A 22350-nucleotide genomic window follows, 5' to 3' on the forward strand; every position below is an offset into this window, starting at 1 on the left:
ACATTTTACTCATGTGACTGATCAGCTGTTTGCCACTGCCGGAGACCATCCCATTTTAATCCATAAACACCCAGTACTACTTTTGTGTCACTTCTCAAAATATTTTTTCTCTATATTTTACCTTTCTGAAGTGATTTACTGCCATTTATTATAATATTATCCTCTATATGTTCCATTTCTGCAGTGAAAATCAGGTATTTTCCTCTGTTTAATTTACTGATCATGTAGATGTTCATAAAAGCTCAGATTAAAGTTGGGGGTTAATATATCAAAAACAGAGAAAACTGAAGAAAAAGCAACGTTTTCAGCAAATATATCAATAAGTGAACTTGAACCAAGTGTCTACAGCCACTGTCATTGATCCATCTCCATGGGTTTTACTGGTGAATCAATGTTGTAGAAGATGACGGTGTCTCCACGTTCACTACGGAGCCTCGGAACGTCCAAATGGGTCATATCTGATGACCAAGAAAAGATGACAAACTGTATTTTACACCAATTATTTACATGTATTGATAGGATTAGTGGATCAACAGGGATTAAACCATTTAGATCAGTAGATGGTTTTGGTCAATGGTGGATGTTTGGGTCTGTATGGGTTAAACAAGTCACCGTGGTCATTTCAGATGGAAAACTACAGAACGTTCTGGTTCTGCTACTGTGTTTATAAACCTACGGAACCACCTGCTGATGACACAACACAGTCTAATTTATGGGCTCCAAACAAGTTTATGGAAACATAATTTGCATTTTCACTTTTGTGACTTTTCAAAAGTTTGCTTCAGATCTGCTTGACATTTTATGGAAACACTACTACTGTTTATTTACACCATCCAGGAGGTCACAACTGCTGCAAAACTGAAGCTTTTCTATCATACAAATGGTGTTTTTTTGTGCAAAGAGTAGTTCACACCCATCTTTAATCTGACTAAAGACACAGTCTGTGTTAAAAATTGTCAAGAGGAATGAAATTAATCTTTTTTTTTTTATATATATACAGAGGACCTTGATGTTTCTTGTTCTTTGTGGAATCATGGAACAGATGCTTTGTAAAATCCATGCTACTTAACCCTCCGGTATCCCATCCAGCAAGGCCCTTACTAAGCACCAAGTATGTCTTTTTCACACACTTGTGGAATAAAAAAACTAAAAAAAAAATTCATACAGTTTGTTTTTAATTCTTTTACACTTTTTTCTATTTCATCAACTTGAGCCGTAAATAAAAATACCAAATACTCAATAATTGTCAGATTTTTTAACCCTTTAAATGCTGTGTTTGTAATGTAAACAAACCTTTTTTTTAATGCAAAAAACAAAAAGAAATATTTTTTTAATATACTACATAAAAATTGGATCGCATATTATTTGATTTTTGCAGCCTGACATATGTCAATGATTAACTCCAACATTGGTTAATCTGCATTATTATTTTTGGCACTAGGTCAAATGTTCAAAAATACTAGCATCTGTCACCAAGTGTGCGTAAAATGCACACCTATAAATCAAACTATTAAATATTATACATTGATTTATTTTTCTGCTCTAATTTGATTTTACTTTTGTAAATCAAGGTCAGCCCTAATCATACATATCAAATGGAAGAAATAGTGCATTTTTGGCACACTTGGGAGACAGATGCTAGTCTTGTAATTTTCTTTTGTTTACAATGTGCACATTTTAGTTGGTGGCCAGAATTTTAAAGATCATGCAAAAATGAACAACTTTTGAATTCTAACCTTATTTAAATTGTGAAAAATAATATGAAGTTTTTTAAAATGAAGTGCAAAGTGTGCCTAAAAGGTGCACCCAGATACTGGAGGGTTAATCTTCAAAATAAAATCCTATGAGTGTTGGCACTGTTTAAACCCAAACTAACATGTCCCTAAACAATGAGTCCTCTTCAGCCATACAGTCTTTATGTTCAGTCTACATTGTTGACGTGACGTGGGTCAGACCCAGGTCATGTGAGTCTTCTTTTCCAATGTGGGAAATTGAAGACAGTTCCACCGCTAGTCATGTGGGCTTCCCAGTCCGGTCTGGGTTCTCCAGGGGGACAGCGACCTCCCGGACTGTGCTCAACCCCCTCCTGCTCCCTGACACTTTGTCTCCTTTCAGTTTGGCCGAGAGGCAGAAGTCTTTGAAGCAGCGTTTGAAGTTCTCATCCAGAAAAGCGTAGAGCACAGGGTTAAGGCTACTGTTGGTGTAGCCCAGAGCCACGCAGAAGAAGTAGGCGGCCATGATGGCGGTGGTTTCAGGCACGCTCACAAGCGCCTTGACCAGGATGAAGATGTGAATTGGTGTCCAGCAGATCACGAACACGGCCACCACCACCACCACCAGTCTCGTGATTCGGCGGAGATTGCGATCTTTCTCTCGCGATCCGGATAACATTCGTACGCTCTTTAGCCTGAGGACCATCAGGGAGTAGCACACAGTGATGATGAGCACAGGCACGACGAAGGCAAAGACAAATACACAGACTTTCATCAACGTGTCCCAGTAAACGTATGGCTCTGGAAACTGTAAGGCACACTCAGTAATATCTGCAAAAAGAAAAGAGGAAGGAAGGAAATACAAATGACTAGATTACTGGTATTATTTGTGCGAACATGGTATATGATATTTTGTTCATGCTTTCTTTTCTTATACTCATCATTTAATAGGTCTTATGTATTTTATTGTACTTTTTTGTAGTTTTGTTTGTTTTGTTTTTTCTCTCTTCTGCCCAGTTTACTCAGTTCTGGTTGTAGTTACTGTTACCATTATAATTATCACCATGGTTGTTACTGTTTGTATTGTTGATACTTCTTTGTGAGGGTCTTCGCCACCTTCTCCTCTCTTGCTCTCTCCCCTTCACCCCCCCACTCTCCCCATGTCAGGGGCTCGTTTCTGCACTAACTCATTAAATCGTTAAGCCCAGCGCAATGCAAAATGTGTCCATTTAATGCATTTTGCGCTATTCCGTTTCTGGGCTCGCTCTTTGTTCGTTAAAGGTGGGGTCTGAGATGTTTTTCTGGAGCATTTTTTATTATATTCCTTAAAATCCCCTTCACATCCGGAATTACAACTAATTAATTAAATGCTCTAACACAAAAATTAAAATAATTAGTCACCTGTGGAACAGACAGGACTGAAAAAACCCCATCCAATCATTTTGAGCGCCCACTCGAAATGATTGAACGGTGATATGTCTATCACACTCAACTGCCATTCACCCCTCCCCCCTCTGCATGTACCCCTCTTTGAGCATGAATCGCGCATTCCCAGAGGCTGGAGCGCTTGTACAGGAAGCGTAGCCAGAACCTGGCTATATTAGTTCTATTAGGATGGAAAGTTCACCGGTCAACTGTTTTGTCACTAACATGAACCACTAGGAAATGTTAGTCACATAGGTCTGAACTGGGGCTGTTCTGGAAGAGCGGGGGGGTTGGAGGAAACTGAATGAGGTATGCATGGATACGCCAGCCGGAGGCTCAGCCGGGGCCGGAGTCGGGGTAGGAGCCCGAGGCGTACGGGAGCAAAGCAGGGGACAGAGCCTCAGCCGGTGTCGGAGAAGGTTCAGCTGGGCCGGACCAGACTGTAGATGGCGTCGGAGCCCAACCCGGGTACGGAGCAGAGCAGAGTCTCAGCTGGCAAATTGTTGCTGTGCAGCGCTCATGAACCCTCAGGAACAAGCATTGCGCATGCCAGTACTCTGAAGGCGTGGCTTCAGAGGGACGTCTGAAGAAAGGGGTTTGGACTTTTGAACTGAGTATATTCAAAATGTAACTTGCTCAAACTGTTTTTCTAAGATCTCAGACCCCACCTTTAACAACTAACGCAACGCAAAATGCATTTGTGTGTTAGTTCGTTAACCCCAACGCAATGCAAAATGCGCTATCCCGTTTCTGGGCTAGTTCATTAAAAGTGTGCGCTCGCCCAGTTCCTCGCTAAATAGATAGATAGCCTTTAATACTTCTTCATTCTAACCATAGTGCTGTCAGATGACTGGAAACAGCGGGAGTGGAGGCATTCATTCTGGGTTAAATAGTAAACGCACCTGTTTAGTGCACCCTTCAACGCAAATAGTTAGCGAACGATGGCTTAGCGAACGAAACGAGTGCAGAAATGGATTTTGCATTTGTTAAGCCTCTGCGTTCGCCGGCCCATCGTTGGCTCACTATTTGAATTCAAGGGTGCGCAAACGGCTGCATTCGGTATTAAACCCAGAAACGTGCCCCAGGTCCGGCATCGAAATGTGGTTCAACAAAACTCATGATAAACACAGTAGAATATCAAGGGGAGCCTCATATACTTTATGAAGTTACCCTTGGCAAAGGTAATTTGTTCAGCACCAAAAGGCAGCCAGACTATCATTCTGCTGTTAGGATGCTGGACAAGACAAGTAGGAAAAAAAAAAAAGGAAATATGAATGAAGTGTACGTTTGGAGTTCATCATAAATAAAACTGCACTCTTCTAGTTGTTACTGAAGGACAAGTCTGCCCTCAAAGGGGAACATTTTGCACTAAACTAAGCATTCATATTCAGGAAGGATGATGCTTGATGTACCGCTAATGGAAAACACTGACAGATGATCTTGATAGAATATTTTTCTGCTCTTAAAGTATTACCGGTGCATACTTGATGTGAATTTCCTACACTTAAAACATCAACAGAAACTTTTTAAAACTTCAGACATAATGAAAGCCTGTCCTCACCGCTGTTTGTCTGCGTTCCACCTAGAATAAAAGCCGGTATCCCTGCAGCAGACGACAGTATCCAGATGCACACGTTGATCATTTTGGCTTTGATCGGAGTACGGAAGTCCAGGGCTTTCACCGGGTGGCACACGGCCACGTAGCGATCCACACTCATCATGGTGAGAGTGAAGATACTGGTGAACATGTTGTAGTAGTCGATGGAGATGAAGACCTTGCAAACCACCTCCCCGAAAGGCCAGGTATTGAGCAGGTAGTCCGTACTCTGGAAGGGCATCGTGGTGGTGACGAGGGCATCAGCGAGAGCCAGGTTGAAAATGTAAATGTTTGTCGCCGTCTTCATTTTTGTGTACCTGTTAAATATGCAAAACACAAGGCTTTCCTGTAATGGAAGTAACCATTCACTGAGATGGAGTCTGTGGCTTTAAAGAACCTGACATCTCATCTCATTATGAATAAAACATAGGTCATTAGTCCACACTGCTTCTTTGAATGAGTAATGTAATGTTTCTGACTCAGTGCTTCATTGTTATGTATAGTACACTCCTGATTTTATGTCGTGTGCAATCAACTTGTTTACATGTTCATTCTGGAGGTTAATTTAAAGTTTTAATTTCTACCAGTGGTGTCGCCTACAGGATTTAATGAAGCACTGAGGTTAAAATAAGATCCTTTTGAATTGCTCATGGGGAGTCCACAGGAATGGAAGACCTTTCTTTTTGTATATAATGAAAAAAAAAAAACCCACAATCAGTTCCTTAGAGCAGAGTGATGTGAACACCCCAGGGAGTATGTGCTTGTTTGGTGGTTAATGTTGACTCCCAGTGTCAAAGCCATGAAGAATAAGGGTTCAGGGATCAAAACGTAATGGGTTTTCATGAGCTCAGTTGCTCAAACCTGCTTGAATTAATGTTTTTTTTAACCCATAAAGACCCAGTGGTACTTTTGTGGCAGTTCCCGTGTTATTTTTTCTCTATATTTAACCTTTCTTAAGTGATTTATCACTATTTATTGTAATATTCTTTTCAGTTTGGAGTTTTTTCAGAGTAAATCCTAGACTATTGAACAATCTGCCTCTCCATATCAGACAGGCCTCCTCTCTGTTTGTTTTTAAATCCCTTCTTAAAACCCATCTTTTCTCCTTGGCTTTTGAAATCATATGAGATGTTTGAAGATATTATTTTTTATTATTCTATTGTTTTTATTTGGTAGTGGTTTATTGTTCTTATTTTTTTATGTTTTTAATTGTATGGTTTTTCATGTTTGTTTTCTTTTTTTTATCTATTCTTGTGTTTTATTCTTTTATTTGGTTTTTATTTATTCTTCTGTACAGCACTGTTTTCTTGTCGTACAGTTTTATTTTGTTTAATCTATTCTGTATTTTATTCTTTTGTTTTGGTTTTAATTATTCTACTTTACAGCACTTTGGTCCACTGTGGTTGTTTTAAAGGGCTTTACAAATAAAGTTGGATAAATCATGTATTTTGCTGTATTTAATTTATTGATCATATATATGTTCATAAAAGCTCAGAGTGAAATTGAGGATTATTATACCAAAAACAGAGAACACTGAAGAAAAAGTGACTTTTTTCAGTAATTTACTAGTAATTTACTGAACATAAACCACTGGCATTGATCCAACTCCATGGGTTTTACTGGTGAATCAATGTTGTAGAAGATAACGGTGTTTCCATGGTAACTACGGAGCCACTGAACGTCCAAATGGGTCTTATCTGATGACCATGAAAAGTAAATTTTGCACCAATTATTTACATGTATTGATAGTATTAGTGGATCAACAGTTTAGATCAGTAGTTGGTTTTGGTCGTCAGTAGTCGCTTTTCCATCGACCCTCAAATTGCGCAAAAATAACTTGTGCATAAAATAAAAATTTACCTGATGGAAAAACGACAATTTCGCCAAAAGTCTCATTTTCGATTAAAAGTTTTTGCGCTGGCAAGAGGTGGTTTTTCGGGCATAGCGTAAATGGTATATCACGCAAAACTGCAATGGGAAGACCTTTTTTTGCAACTAGAGTCAGGTGAATTAAAAAAACGGATGTTGACGTATGTTACAACAAGCAAAGAAGAAGAAGAAACATGTTGTGGTATGTGTGGACACCAGGAAACCCAATCATTTTTTAATTTAGTACAAGATAGAGGGGTAATCCTACTATATAATGCATGTTTCGGCCCTGCCCCGTGTCCCTGTGTCCCCATGTCCCATTGATGTGTGATCGATGTTGCAACACAGGAGGGTGTTTGTACGGGTTTTCCTCAGCCTTCACAGGCCCAATCGCCGCCAAACTCGCCAATTGAACAGAAACATTACCTGACTATCTACTAGGCACAATTTTATGTCCATATTCAAATGTTGTGAGGTATGCTGGCCGATTTGAGCCTCTCATGCTATCGTACAATGGCACCACGGGTACAATGCCACTAGTATATAATAATGATGAATATGTCTGTAAATCAACACCATATTTACGTTCGTCGCCATGTTTATAGAATGACTTCTCATGTCATCTCGCGATAATAACTAAACAAATCATTGCATTTGTGATTTAATGGAAAAAACAACATTACGCACTTCTGTTTTTTGGACATTTAGTAAATATCGGTAAAGTTTTGCGCAGATGTCCAGTGGAAAAGCGACTAGTGGCTGTTTGGGTCTTTACAGGTTAATCAGCACATAAAGCAACTGTGACCACCTTATAAAGCTGTTCCAGTAAACATGTTGGTATAAGCAATTACCTGAGACACAAGCAACACTAGCATTTATTTCAATCTATTTCATGTTGCCATGTCCAACATTCGATTTACTTTCTTGACTCAGTCCTGGTGGGAAATGTGTAGCCCATTAGCTGCTAAATGCACCCACCATGTTCACTAAATGTATCAGTCTGCTGTTTTGTTCAGGTGGAGCATACAGATGAGGGCTGATAAATGGGATGGATGAGAGAGGTGGAAGAAAAGTTTTATAATGCAGGCCATGAAATATGAAACTGTGACCTAAAATAAGCTAAAGCGCTCAGTAGGAATGAAAACATACAGGGTTAAGGTGGTTGATTCATTACACTGGTCAACAACAAATTTATTGTTTAAGTTTTTTGAGCTGATTTAGGATCATTTTGGTGTGCTGAATCCAAAAATCACATTAATTTTGCTCAATCAGGTCAACTTTCTGAACTATGCTATATATTGGCTTTTTAACATTTTTGCTTACATTTATGGGCATTTTCACATCATATGATACAAAATTCTTTCATATTTCTTGCAATAAACGAGTTCTGAAGATTTTACTTTTGCCAATTTATGATTAATGTTTTTTTTAATATTACAGGTGAATGAAATGGCTTCGACTAGAAGATCTTGCAAAAATAAGCCTGACGTATTCTGCTACATCTGCGGTGAATACACCATTGTACCTAACAGGAATTAAGAGATCAAATGATTTTTTTTCTCTTAAAACCTATTTTGGGTGAGAATTATATAAAAAATCAACGGATAAAGTCACAAAAATGTTATCAATTTTGTGAGAAGATCAAATTTTTCAAAATCAAATTAGCAAAAAAACCTGACCTGATTGAGAAAAACAGATGTCATTTTTGGATTTAGCGGTGCACAATGGTCCTAATTCAGTTGAAAAAACCTAGACAACTTGCAAACAACATTTTTTTATAACCCAGTGTTATTAGATGTGAAAATCTTCTCATGACTCAATATTAAACATAGTTGCTGATGGCAATGAATTAAAGCAGTTGGAGTTAATATCTTATACTTTAATGCCCCATGTGGCTTATTTACATTTCTAACCCTTTTACCCAGGGGTGTCAAATTCATTTTCTTTCAGGGGCCACATTCAGCCCAATTTGGTCTCCAGTGGGCCAGACCAGTAAAATAATAGCATAATAGCCTATAAATAATGACAACTCCAAATTTTCTAGTGCAAAAAATAACATTAAATGATGAAACTATTTCTATCCCAAACAAAAAAGATGTGAATAACTGGAAAAAAACTGAAATTTCTGAAGAAAAATAAGTACAATTTTATCAATATTATACCTCAACTTTATTTATACATGTGCATTACATTACATCAGATCTACCAAGACACAAAATAGGCAGAATATTGTTAAAATTGCACTTATTTTTCTTCAGACATTCCAGGTTGTTCATATTTGTTCAGGTTATTGACATTTTCTTGTTAAAGGATATCAGAATTTAATGTTCTTTGCAATAAATCAAAGAGAAAAAATGGGTGTTGCCATTATTTATAGGCTTAATGTCATGTTATTTTTCTCACATTAAACCAAGAAGAAAATTTGGAGTCATTATTTCTAGGTTATTATGCTATTATTTTTGAGTTTGATGCCCTTGACTGTTAATATCTTCAGGGTAATTTTTGCATTTTGCACTTTGTAAATTCATCTCGCAGGCCAGATTGGAACCTTTGGTGGGCCGGTTTTGGCCCCCGGGCTGCATGTTTGACACCTGTGTTTTAACCCCTTAGATATTATTTCAGGTAAACATGCTGCTGTGAATTAGCGTCTGTTTCAGTGTCATAAAAGCTGCTGTGAATATGTGCTTGTGTTCCTTTTATTCAGTGGTTTTGTTTTACTGTGTGTTTTAGGGTCAAAACAAGTGGAATAGCAGAAAAAGACAAAGAGAGGAAATGAAGTATTACAGGTTTTTACTAAAGAAGGATTTAGGATGTTGAACATGAACTGTGAACTGGAACACACTAAACAATTTTACATTTTGTCCTAGTAGTTTTTGTTTTCGGCCTCTCTTTTGCAAATCAGTCCAGCTGCTTTTTGGCACCTGGTTGAACTCCAAAAAGCAATTACATGGTCAAAACTCAGAAAAAACACAGTTAAAAAAATAAATAAATAAATAAAAGAAAATAAAGGAAAATCCCCACAACACTGCAAACAACAGTAAATACAAAAAACAAAAACGAAAACTGTAAAAAAAAAAAAAAAAAAGCGGAAACTGTCTATTTCTATAGTGAGTCAGTCTCACTCAGTGCTCTGTGTTTTGCCCCCCCATTAATAATAATAATAATAATAATAATAATAATAATAATAATAATAATAATAATAATAATAATAATGATGGATTGGATTTATATAGCGCTTTTCTAGGCACCCAAAGCGCTTTACATTATTAACCCATTATTCATTCGTGCTCACATTCACACTCTGGTGGTGGTAAACTACACAGGTAGTGGGGGTTGCACTGAGCATGCTCAGATGTCTATGGAAATCACAAGGTCTATTCTATTAGCACGCTTTGAAATTTTGTTTTATTGAGCAAACAGCTGAATTTTTATGAATATTCAATATAAATCATATGAACAGAACGATCACCACAGACAGGTCAGGGGTTAAAGCAGGGGTGTCAAACTCATTTTAGTTCAGTTCCACATTCATCTAAATTTGATCTGCAGTGGGCCAAACCAGTAAAATAATAACATAATAATATATAAATAATGTCAACTCCAAACTTTTCTCTATGTTTTAGAGCGAAAAAAGTAAATTTACATTATGAAAAGGTTTACATCTACAAACTAGCCTTTCAAAAGATGTGAATAACATGAACAAACTGAAAAAATAAGTGTAATTTTAACAATATTATGTCTAAGTTTATCATTTACACACGTACATTAGAACTTACAGATCACAGCGGGTCTACAAATACACAAAAACATTTAGTAACAGGCAGAATATTGTTGAAATTGTACTTAACTTCTCTTAAGAAATTCCAGGGTGTTCATATTTGTTCAAGTTATTCACATTTTTTGTGAAATTCTACTTTGTTTTAGTGTAAATACATGAAAATATTTACATTTACAAAGAGAAAAATTTGGAGTTGTCATTGTTTATATGTTATTATGATAGTATTTTACTGGTCCTGCCCACTTGAGATTGAACTGGTCTGAATGTGGAACCTGAACTAAAAGGACTGTTAGTGTAATTTTTGCATTTGACAAATTCATCTCAAGGGCCGGACTGGACCCTTTGGTGGGCCAGATTTGGCCCCCGGGCCACGTTTGACACCTGTGGCCTATTCTATTAGCACACTTTGAATTTTGTTTTTTTGAGCAAACAGTTGAATTTTTATGAATATTTAATATAAATCATACATACAGAACAATCACCACAGACACATCAGGGGTTAAAGGGTCAATATTTTTACATAACTTTTACATATGAGCAATAGTAGAGATTTGCTTACACTGCGTCCACATAAACCACCTCAGTTCTCCCTTAACTGTGCAACTATCCAACAGAACATAGTCTAATATAATAGCAAACAGATAAAATTGCTTTCTAATGACAGGCAATGTGATTGATTTGAGGTAACTGTTGTCTATGGACTGAAGGTTTCTGGATGGCGTTGCCAAGTTTCACATTACACCCTGAAGATTTGTTGCTGTCAAACGCAATAAATAACACCCAATGAGGTGCAAGCAGGCCATCGGTTTGATAAAGCACCACTGGTTTCAGCAATAATTAATATGACGTCCACTACGCTGGGGCTGATGTATAGGATATTGTTATTTGATTGAGAAGGTTTGCAAGGTTATTGGAGTCATAAAATATGCGGCTTTGACGGTTTTCACCATCTTTGAATGTAGCAGAGGCAGAAATCAATTCTAATTAGCTGTCCACATTCAGGGTTCAGAAATGACGCTGTGAATCCTTACCTGTCCTGTGTCAAAATCTAAAAAGGAAAATTAGCCATATTTGGATCCACATCCACATCTAACTGTTTCCATCTCTCCAGTGAGCTGTGAGTGGCTTTCATAGCAACACAACACACCTTTTTTTTTTTTTCTATGAAGGACCTGTCACTTAAGTGCATCCAAGACTAAAATGTAAGCACTAAGGAGAAGACAGACCAGATGGCCTAAAGGTCAATAGAAAAGCCTAAACATTAGTGCCAGTTCCTTCCTCTCAAGCCATAACATTTACAGTAGTTGAGGAGAAACACATTCTTCTGGTGCCACCTCTGTCTTATTTTTAAAAATCCAAAGATAATGGACATGATTAAGCTTATCTAATGACATCATATCCTCTTTAACTATATTTATACATGAAAGAATTTAAAAGGAGGTACAAAGACACAATTTTTCAGAGGTACAGGGATGATTGGGGATCACTGGGTGTTATAAAGATGTACAAGTATGTGGTAAGAGTGTGTATATGTATGTATAGGTGTGTATGTGTGGGTGTAGAGATCTGTGTATGAATATGTATTTACATGTATGTGTTATTGTATTATGTGTTTATGTAAATCATATTATATTTGTTCATATAATATAAAACCAGAAACCAAATTATTTAATAGTATCAGTCATATTATGGTATATAGCAGGGGTGTCAAACTCATTTTCTTCCGGGGGGGCCACATTCAGCCCAATTTAATCTGAAGTGGGTCGGACCAGTAAAATAATAACATGATAGCCAATAAATAATGACAACTCCAAATTATTTTAGTGCAAAAAATAACATTCAATTATGCCAATATTTACATTTACAAACTATCCAAACAAAAAGGATGTGAATAACCTGAAAAAAAAAGGAATTTGTTAAGAAATATAAGTACAATTTTAGCAATATTTTGCCTCGACTTTTCATTCATACATATGCATTACAGATCAGATCTACAAAGGCACAAAACATTTAGTAACAGGCAGAATATTGTTAAAATTGCACTGAATCTTCTTCCAACATTCCGGTTGTTCATATTTGTTCAGGTTATTCACATTCTATTGTTAAAGGATAGTTTGTTAATGTAAACATTTGCATAATTTAATGTTTTTTGCACTAAATCAAAGAGAAAATATGGTGTTGTCATTATTTATAAGTTATTATGATATTATTTTTGAGTTTGATGCCCTAACTTGCACTTTGCAAATTCATCTCGCGGGCCGGATTGGACCCTGTGGCGGGCCGGTTTTGGCCCCCAGGCCGCATGTTTGACACCTGTGGTATATAGTATAGATATGATTAGACTAGGAAGGTTATTATTGTAATTAAGTATATAAGGAGAAGGGGTGGGAGTTTATAAGTTGTACTTCTTCTCACTCCTTTTCAAATATGTGTTATATGTCTTATGTTTAAGTGTTTTGTTTATTTATTTTCTTCCGTTTGACATTCATATTCGAAATAAATACATCAATAAGTCAATCAATCAATATTGTCTTGACTCCCAAAGCAATAACTTCACTCTTAAACTTCATTTTAACCTTTTCATGCAAGCGGTCACTACAGTGGACAGTAATTCTCCAGCTGTTCTCTTGTATATTCATGGGTTTTGTTGTTTTAGTTCCATATCAGCCAACACAGTGAACACTTATGCATCATCTCATAAACTGCAATTCATACCATTATTGTAACTTTACTGTTCTTGATTGGTTCTTGAATGGAAATCAATTGTTAATATTTATTTTTTGCATATTATCTCCATGAAGTGAGTAATAACTAGTATTAGAATATGTTAAAATGTAAGAAAACATCAGATTAGCTGCATTAAACATGGTTTCATTTCACTGCTTTCATATCACTTGATGATATTGGGTTTTAAACACGTTTCTTTGCTTCAAGGATAAAATTCATGGTGTAGCTGAGTGGACATTTTTGTAAATCTATGAAAAAAAAACTCAGTCTCATTGTTTTTTTCATGCATAAGGAGAAAAAAAAACTCAACTAAGGTTCTCATAATTCATGCATGAAAGGGTTAAGGCTTAAATCCAACATAGTTCCATGATTTCTTTACATGAACTGATTTTCCCCCCTCCATAATGACTTAAAAATGGCCTTACCTGATGATGACATACATGACCAGGCAGTTCCCCAGCAGACCCACCACAAACACCACGGAGTAGACCGCAGTGATGATGGGGATGATGGGGGACATGCTCTCCGGTTCCAGGCTATCATCATGGGTCACATTGCGGCTCTCGGAGTATCCCGACATCCAGGCTGAAGAATTAACCGGACAGTCTTCCTGTAGCGGATGGAGGCACTTACTGTCTTCTTTAAAAATCTCCACCGGTGTGCTTTCCATTTTGCCACCTGGTTATTGCGCAGAAGACGCTTGTGTGACTTTATACAATACAATTTCAACAAATAGGTGAGGTGCGCATAGAAGAAGGCAAGGAATTCCGCGAAAACAGAGACATACAGACTGAAACATTAAAGAAAAATAAAACATCAAACTTCACTTGGATACCACAGCCACTTGTAGATCATGTAAAATACAGTCGCGCATCATCCAGCCCTTTAGGAAAAACGCACACCCGTAAATAAACACACCGGAGCACAAAAACGAAAAGCGCAACTTACTCACCTTTATCCGCCCGAATTAACGGACGAACCCAGTCAGACTGTAGGTGTATTTAATGATTTTAGTTCCTGTTGTGTTAAATTCGGATGGCTTTGTTGCGTTGCGGATAACAGCTCGTCAAAGTTTGTGGATGGCACTGCGCGCCAGGCGGAGGAGCAGCAGCGGCTTTGCGGACACTCGTGCACACGCACTGATGGAGGGGTGGCGCGCATCAGGCTAGACCCACCAGCTACACACACACACACACACACACACACACACACACACACACACACACACACACACACACACACACAACATCGAACCTTCACCCAAAATATGAGTTGACAGAGTGATGACAGTCACCTGCAGGCAGGCGCGCGGTGTCCTCCAGTTTAGTGTCATCCAGAGTCAAAACACAGGAGCTCCAATGAACCATGATAGGCTCATATATCCAGGATGTACAGTATGTCCAGCAGGCAGGAGAGGATGGATCTGTTGTATTCATGTGTGATTATGATCTATAGACCATCAAACCTCTTTTAAACATATAAAAAACACTCAGATAAATGTTAAAGCCATATCTGAACATGCACTGTTAAAAAAAATCCTGTTGTTTTCAGTGGCGGCACCAGGATTTGAAAAGTGGGTGGGCAACTGGAGGGCAAAGAAAATGTTGGGGGGGCGGACAAAAATAGGATAGGCTATACATTAAATAAATAAATAAATAAATAATATTCATTCATTTATTTGTTTATTTATTTATTTATTTAATGTATTTATTTATTTCGAACATGCAAAAAAAAAAACAAAAAAACAAACAAAAAAAAACACACACAAAAACAACACTAAATAAAAACTAAATAAAACTTCAAATGGACAGAATCTATCTCCAAGCACATACAAGTCTGAATTTTGCATGGTCGAAAAGGAGTAGGAAGAAGTATGAACTTATTTAATCCTACTTATTTAATGTATAGCCTATCCGTTACACTTCATATAGAGGGCAATTTTAGGTAAAATCAGGTAATACTTAATATATTCAAGATATTTGTTAAAACTACAGCGTGAACAACTCAGACTTTCTGTTCTGATTATTTAATAGGTACAATCTACTTTCACATATTTCTCTAAACACATCAGAAAAACATGCAGCAAACAAACAGCAATGCCAATGTATGCAAGTTAATAAATGTTGAATCTACGCTTTCATTGACGGATTTTTCATATTTCTTTGTTGCCTGAATTTTCCCAAAGATTTGCCCAAATCTGGGTGGGGGTGGGTGGGGTAAGTGGGGGGGCAAAGGTTGTGACTGAGGGGGCATTTGCCCCCCATGCCCCCCCTTGGTGCCGCCACTGGTTGTTTTTACGGAAAAAAAAACTGGCAGCTGTGGTTTCCAGCACAATACTGGAAAAAACACATCCAACTGTAAACATATTTATGGAGTACCATGTAGATTTAACATTTGAAACATGTAGATTTAACACTGGATTTAAATGGTAAATGGACTGCACTTATTTAGCACATCTTGTCCACCTTCATGGTGTCCAAAGGTCTTTCCAAAACCACCAGGTCCAACTGGGAGCAATTTAGGGTCCAGTGTCTTCCATGGACACTTGGACATATGGACAGTCAGAGCCAGGATTTGAACCACCAACCCTTTGGTTATTGGATGAGCTGCTCTACCAACTCTAACAACCCATTAATTTACAAATTTAAAATGTTACATTGTTAAATGCTTACTTTTTTATAACTTTTATATGTATATACATACATATATGTATATATATATATGTATATATATGTATATATATATATATATATATATATATATACATAAAACAGCAAATACGCCATTATTTAAAAAATAAAACAATAGAAATACATCATTTCGACATCCAAATCTGGTTTTGTTCACAAACTCTTCCTGTAAAAAACACAGCTATATTTGATTTAATTGTTAACACAAAAATCTTTTCAAATAAACAACTTTGCATTGTATTGTCACTTACAGTTTTTTTATGTTGCAATTTTACAACTTTTTGGTGTTAATTCTACAGTCATTTTTTTCAGTGTGTTATCACTATAAAAATTCATATTCCATCTCAAATCCAATTCCACTAAAGCAGGGGTGTCAAACTCATTTTAGTTCAGTTCCACATTCAGCTAAATTTGATCTGCAGTGGGCCAAACCAGTAAAATAATAAGATAAACATATATAAATAATGTCAACTCCAAACTTTTCTCTGTTTAAGAGCGAAAAAAGTAAATTTACATTATGAAAATGTTTCCATCTACAAACTATCCTTTCAAACGATGTGAATAACATGAACAAACTGAAAAAAATAAGTGTAACTTTAACAATATTCTGCTTCAGTTTATCATTTCCACATGTACATTATAACTTACAGATCACAATGGATCTACAAGCACATAAAACATTTAGTAACAGGCAGAATATTGTTAAAATTGTACTTACTTCTCTTAAGACAATTCCAGTTGTTCATATTTGTTCAAGTTATTCGCATTTTTTTGCAAAATTATACTTTGTTTTAGTGTAAATACATGAAAATGTTTACATTTATGAACAGAAACATTTGGAGTTGTCATTATTTATATGTTATTATGATAGTATTTTACTGGTCCTGCCCACTGGAGATTGAATTGGTCTGAATGTGGAACCAGAACTAAAAAGATTGGTAATATCATCAGTGAAATTTTTGCATTTCACAAATTCATCCCAAGGGCCAGACTGGACCCTTTGGCGGGCTGGATTTGGCCCCCGGGCCGCATGTTTGACACCTGTGCACAAAAGGCTGAATTTTGGTGCTGAGTGAAGTTCAGGAATAACTAGACTGGTGTTTATGGTTATTAACTGAAACTTATAAACACCTGCCAAACAGAGGAACGTCTCACAAATCTAGAGGTACATTCAAAACATTTATGATAAAATCTAAAAAAACAAAACAAAAAACAAATAGACTGCATTGAAACACATGCATCAAAACATCAGATTTTGACGTGTTAGCGTACAGGCAAAAGAAGTGTAAAGGCAAAAGAATAATTGTAAGTGTATCATAATAAGACAAGAGCAATACAAGTGCAAACACATTATACATAATAAATTAGAAGTATAAAAACAGAAATGTAGAAAAACAGTAAGGTGCAATAATAAACTGTAATGGTGTTTTTCTGGTGTTAACACTGTAGTTTCCCCACAATGGGATCAAAGTCATGTGTATCTTATCTTATCTTATCTTATCTTATCTTATCTTATCTTATCTTATCTTATCTTATCTTATCTTATCTTACCTTATCTTGTCTTATCTTGTCTCGCCTCATTTTATTTTATCTTATCTCAACTTTACTTATCTCATCTCAGTTCAGCTCAACTCAACTCAACTTATCTCATCTTATCTTAACTTATCTTATCTTAACCTATCTCATCTTATCTTATCTCATCTTATTTTATCTTATCTTAACTTGTTTCATCTCATTTTATTTTATCTTATCTCAACTTATCTCATCTCAATTCAACTCAACTCAGCTTAACTCATCTCATCTTATCTTAACCTATCTCATTTCATTTTATCTTAATTTAACCTATTTCATACCATCTCATCTTATCTCATATTATCTTATCTCATGTTATTTTTTCTTATCTTAACTTGTCTCATCTCATTTTATTTTATTTTATCTTATCTCAACTTAACTCATCTCAATTCAACTCAACTTAACTCATCTCATCTTAACTTATCTTAACCTATCTCATCTAATCTCATCTCATGTCATCTCATCTCATTTTATCTAAACTTATCTCATCTCATCTCATCTCATCTCATCTTGGCTGCTTATCTACTAATATTCAAAAGAGCAGGAAAATAGATAGAATAGAATAGTTATTTACTCTTGTAACTTTCAGAAACTAAAAGTGTATATTTTAAACTACATTGGTTGCGCTCTATAAAGCTGGTTAGCAATAATTTTGCTCCTCAGATTCAATTCAGTTCAATCCAAACCAGAGTTTTTCCACCATGCCAGGATTTGGAGTTAAGCACAAGTCAGTACATGGACATTAACAGCATCACACCAGGATTAGAATTTAGGATTTAGAATTAGAATTGTCACTGGATCCCAGATTGGAGAACTCATGTGATCCTGTACTCCTCCTCTAAGATCTGCTCCGCAATTAACAGTTTGGGATTCATCAGCGCCAGTACTGCAGAATATTCCAAATGATCATAGAGCCCCATGCAGAGTATAATCAACCAGATGAGGACATGATAAAAGCATATGAATGGATGGGCTGCAGAATGTCAGTCAAAACTCATCTGGGTTTTTCCCACCAATAGTTTGAGGAATTTCAACAAGATATTTCTGAAATGGAAACCAAGTACCATGGAGCTCCAACCCAAACATGATGGTGATTACTGTTAGAAACTGTCAGAAGCACAACAGAAAGTGTCTGAAACAATCTGGAACAATTTAGAGCAGGAACGTCAAACTCATTTTATTTCAGAGACCACATTCAGCCTAACATGAGCTGGACCACTAAAATAATAACATAATAATATATAAATGTCAACTCTAAACTTTTATCTATGTTTTAGAATGAAAAAATGAAAATAACATTTGGAAAAATTTTTACATCCACAAAATATCCTTTAAAAATGTGAATAACATGACCACAAACTAAAATTAGAAGCACTCGGAGAGCGCAGACCTCCGCCAAGGCTGATCAGTGGGCCCCCCCGTGGGCCCCCCCACCCCCGATCACCCCCAAAAGTTAATCATTTCTTCCTTATCCCATTTCCAACAAACCCTGAAAATTTCATCAAAATCTGTCCATAACTTTTTGAGTTATGTTGCACACTAACGGACAGACAAACAGACAGACAGACAGACAGACAAACAAACCCTGGCAAAAACATAACCTCCTTGGCGGAGGTAACTAGAAAAGCACTCATAGAGCGCAGACCTCCGCCAAGGCAGATCAATCCCCCCCCCCATCACCACCAAAATTTAATCATTTGTTCCTAGTGCCAGTATCAACATTTCCTGAAATTTTCATCCAAATCCGTCCTTAACTTTTTGAGTTATCTTGCACACGGACAGACAGAGGCAAACCAACGCCGTCAAAAACATAACCTCCTTGGTGGAGGTAATTAGTAAGAAAAATAAGAGCAATTTTAAAAATATTATGTTTCAGTTTATCATTTACTCATGTTCATTATAAGTTACAGATCACAGTGGATCTACAAACACCCAAAACATTTAGTGACAGGCAGAATATTGGTAAAATCACACTTCTCTTGAGACATTTCAGGTTGCTCAGGTTATTCACATGTTTTTTTTTTTTTTATTTTTGAAAGAATAGTTTCTAAATGTAAACATTTTCATTTAATGTAACTTTTTTAAAAATGCCAAATTCAGAGAAAAGTTCAGTTATTAAATGAAATAATTAAATTAAATTGGTTATTCTAATAGTATTATACTGGCCCAGTCCACTTCAGATTGAATTGGGCTGAATGTGGAACCTGATCTAAAATAAATGTATGTTCAGGATAATTGTTGCATTTCCCAATTCATCCCATGGTATTGGATCGGACCTGTTGGAGGACTGGTTTTGGCCCGCGGACCATATGTTGTCTCTCATGATTTAGAGCAAAGCTGGTGAGCTCTGGTAATTAGGTTTATGTCTCATTGGGTTTAATGTTCATATGTATAAGTAAATATAACACATTTAGAGCATATTATATTCATGTTGTGTATACATGGTAAATACAAGATTGAAAAAAATATGTCCTTTCATGTCATAAACATAAATCCTAATTTGCAAAGATAAATTCTGATTTCAGATCTGGAATTAACAAGACTGATTTAATTTTTTTCTGTGGTCCAGTCCAGTGTAATTTAACCCATAAAGACCCAAACAGCCACTGGTGACCACGACCATCTACTGATCTAAACTGTTAAATACCTGTTTATCCACTAATTTTATCAATATATGTAAATAATTGGTGTAAAACACAGTTTGTCATCTTTTCATGGTCATCAAATATGACCCATTTGGACGTTCAGAGGCTCCATAGTTACCGTGGAAACACCATCATCTTCTACAACATTGAGTTGGATCAATGACAGTGGGTGGAGACACTTGTTTTATGTTCAGTTAATGATATATTTTACTGGAAAATCACATTGTCTTAAGTTTTCTCTGTTTTTAATATAATAACCCTCAAATGTAATATCAGAATGGTGATTAAAGTACATAATCAGTAAATTAAATATAGGAAACAGTGGCAGCTGCTCGTCTTTCAGAGGGGAAGCTCATTGTCGGCTTACGTCAAAAAAAAAAAGAAAGTCAAGTTATTTAAACATAAATTCGGCCCTCTGTTCCTTTTTAAGAAAATGGTCAGTGACCTTATCGTACCAACTAAACAAGAAACTGTTGAAATTATGTTAAATTGAAACAAGGAAGTACAATGAGTGTGTTTTATTTACAGGGCAAGAAATGAACGTGTAATTTCGTAGTGGTTTCTCTCTGGATTTCACAGCAGAATGTGCGACGGTATTAAACTGAACTGTGTCAGTGAAGGAGGAGATCTGAAAACAGCTGTCAATCAAATGGGATTCAGCCTTTTGACTGATCCTCCAATCAGCATGTGGAAGCTCGGCGTCCAGCCCAGCCGAGCTCCGCCCACAGCTCCATTCACCCCCAGAGACGCCAAGTGTGCGGGGGCGGGACAACATCGTGGCATTTATCCAATTACCGTCCAATTTTGAGGCAATGAAAAAAACTGTTCCACTCAGTCCCATTGAAGTGCATGGATGCTGAGCGTCTACGGACAAATGCACTGAGCAGAGATGTATGAGAAAACAGCGCAACGGGAATGTATGAGAAGTGAACAACATCGAGTCTGTTGGTTTGTGATAAAGCTGATTCTGAACGAACTCGTCTGTGAGATGAACGTGTTCTAACACATTTGTAGTCAATAAAATGTCAACACAACCGTACATATTTAACCATTTAATTTTCGCAATTTTAGGGGAAGCCCTTGCAGTCTATGAGAAATCACCACTGATAGGAAAATACCTGATCTTCACTGAAAAAGTGCAAAAACAGAGGAAACTAGAAAGCCCTCGGAGAGCGCAGACCTCTGCCAAGGCAGATCAGTGGCCCCCCTGTGCCCCCCCATCACCACCAAAATTTAATCATTTGTTCCTTGCGCCAGTATCAACATTTCCTGAAATTTTTATCCAAATCAGTCCATAACTTTTTGAGTTATCTTGCACACAAACAAACAAACCAATGCCGGTAAAAACATCACCTCCTTGGCGGAGGTAAATATGATACTAAATGCTGATCATACACTTAAGAAAGACGAAATAGAAAGAAAAATTCATTTGGGAACTGACACAAAAGTAGCACTGGGTCTTTATGGGTTAAATCAACAACAAACAAAATAGACTACATTTCTTTCTACTGTTTTTTTCCACTGGAAAGCAGCAAATCTTAAAAATGTGATGTTAAAATATGAAGTAGTGAAGCTGAAAGAATGAAAAATGTAACAGGAAAGACAAATCCTGACTTATTCAGCCTGAGCGTGTGTGGTCACAGGGTCATAAAGGTTTTCACTGCGCTGCACATTTCAAGGCTTTTCTGCTTTAGTGGGCAGTGCAACAACAGGAAAGGTCTGTGTGATATATGTCCAAGGTCTAGAACCGGCAGGATTCAAGAACCCAATGAGCAACCAGCACCAACCAGTGAGTCACTCCTTACGGTGGATTAGGAGGAAAAGCTGGTATGAGTGGTGTGGACGTCACCTCATAATTCCTTTGTACAAACCACAAAGCTGTGGTTCTTGTCATTGGCTTTTTACATAATTCATTTTTAAACTCTTTTCATACGACAAGGTTCAAGGTCTGAGTTGCATTTTAGTGACATTAAAGGCAAAATTCCAGTTCTTTTTATGGACTGAAAATATATCAGTTTAGGGTCAAATTTTCTCAGGAATCTGAATCTGAAATCATTTATGCAAAATATTTTGTGGTTTTCAAATCACTGAGCCTTTATTGACACAAGGTTGAAACAAAAAAATATGACATTTCACCTATGCACTACTGGATTTAACCATTTAATTTGTCAAAAATCAAACCTAACATGCTTTCCTCTCTTCATCTGTGAGCTTTGAATCCTTCCTTCCTCCACCCCTGGATGGCTTTGGTCCTGGCATCTTAGCCCTATTCAGTCAGTCTAAAATTAAAAAATATATCAATTATTCATTACTCCATAACATGTGTAAGAGTTTT

At 36.7% G+C, this 22350-nt stretch overlaps 1 protein-coding gene across 1 annotated transcript; it reads right to left on the reverse strand.

Moving 5' to 3' along the window:
- Positions 1-1827: 1827 nt before the first annotated feature.
- On the reverse strand, positions 1828-14221 carry LOC115410900 (delta-type opioid receptor-like). Its single transcript, XM_030122729.1, has 4 exons — positions 14061-14221; positions 13534-13786; positions 4699-5051; positions 1828-2543 (listed from the first exon to the last, which is right to left on the reverse strand). The coding sequence occupies exons 2-4, from the start codon at positions 13776-13778 to the stop codon at positions 2014-2016; spliced, it is 1128 nt and encodes a 375-aa protein (XP_029978589.1). The 5' UTR covers positions 13779-13786; positions 14061-14221; the 3' UTR covers positions 1828-2013.
- Between the last annotated feature and the right edge of the window lie 8129 nt (positions 14222-22350).

Source organism: Sphaeramia orbicularis, chromosome 20 (genome assembly GCF_902148855.1).
Source record: "Sphaeramia orbicularis chromosome 20, fSphaOr1.1, whole genome shotgun sequence".
NCBI lineage: Eukaryota > Metazoa > Chordata > Actinopteri > Kurtiformes > Apogonidae > Sphaeramia > Sphaeramia orbicularis.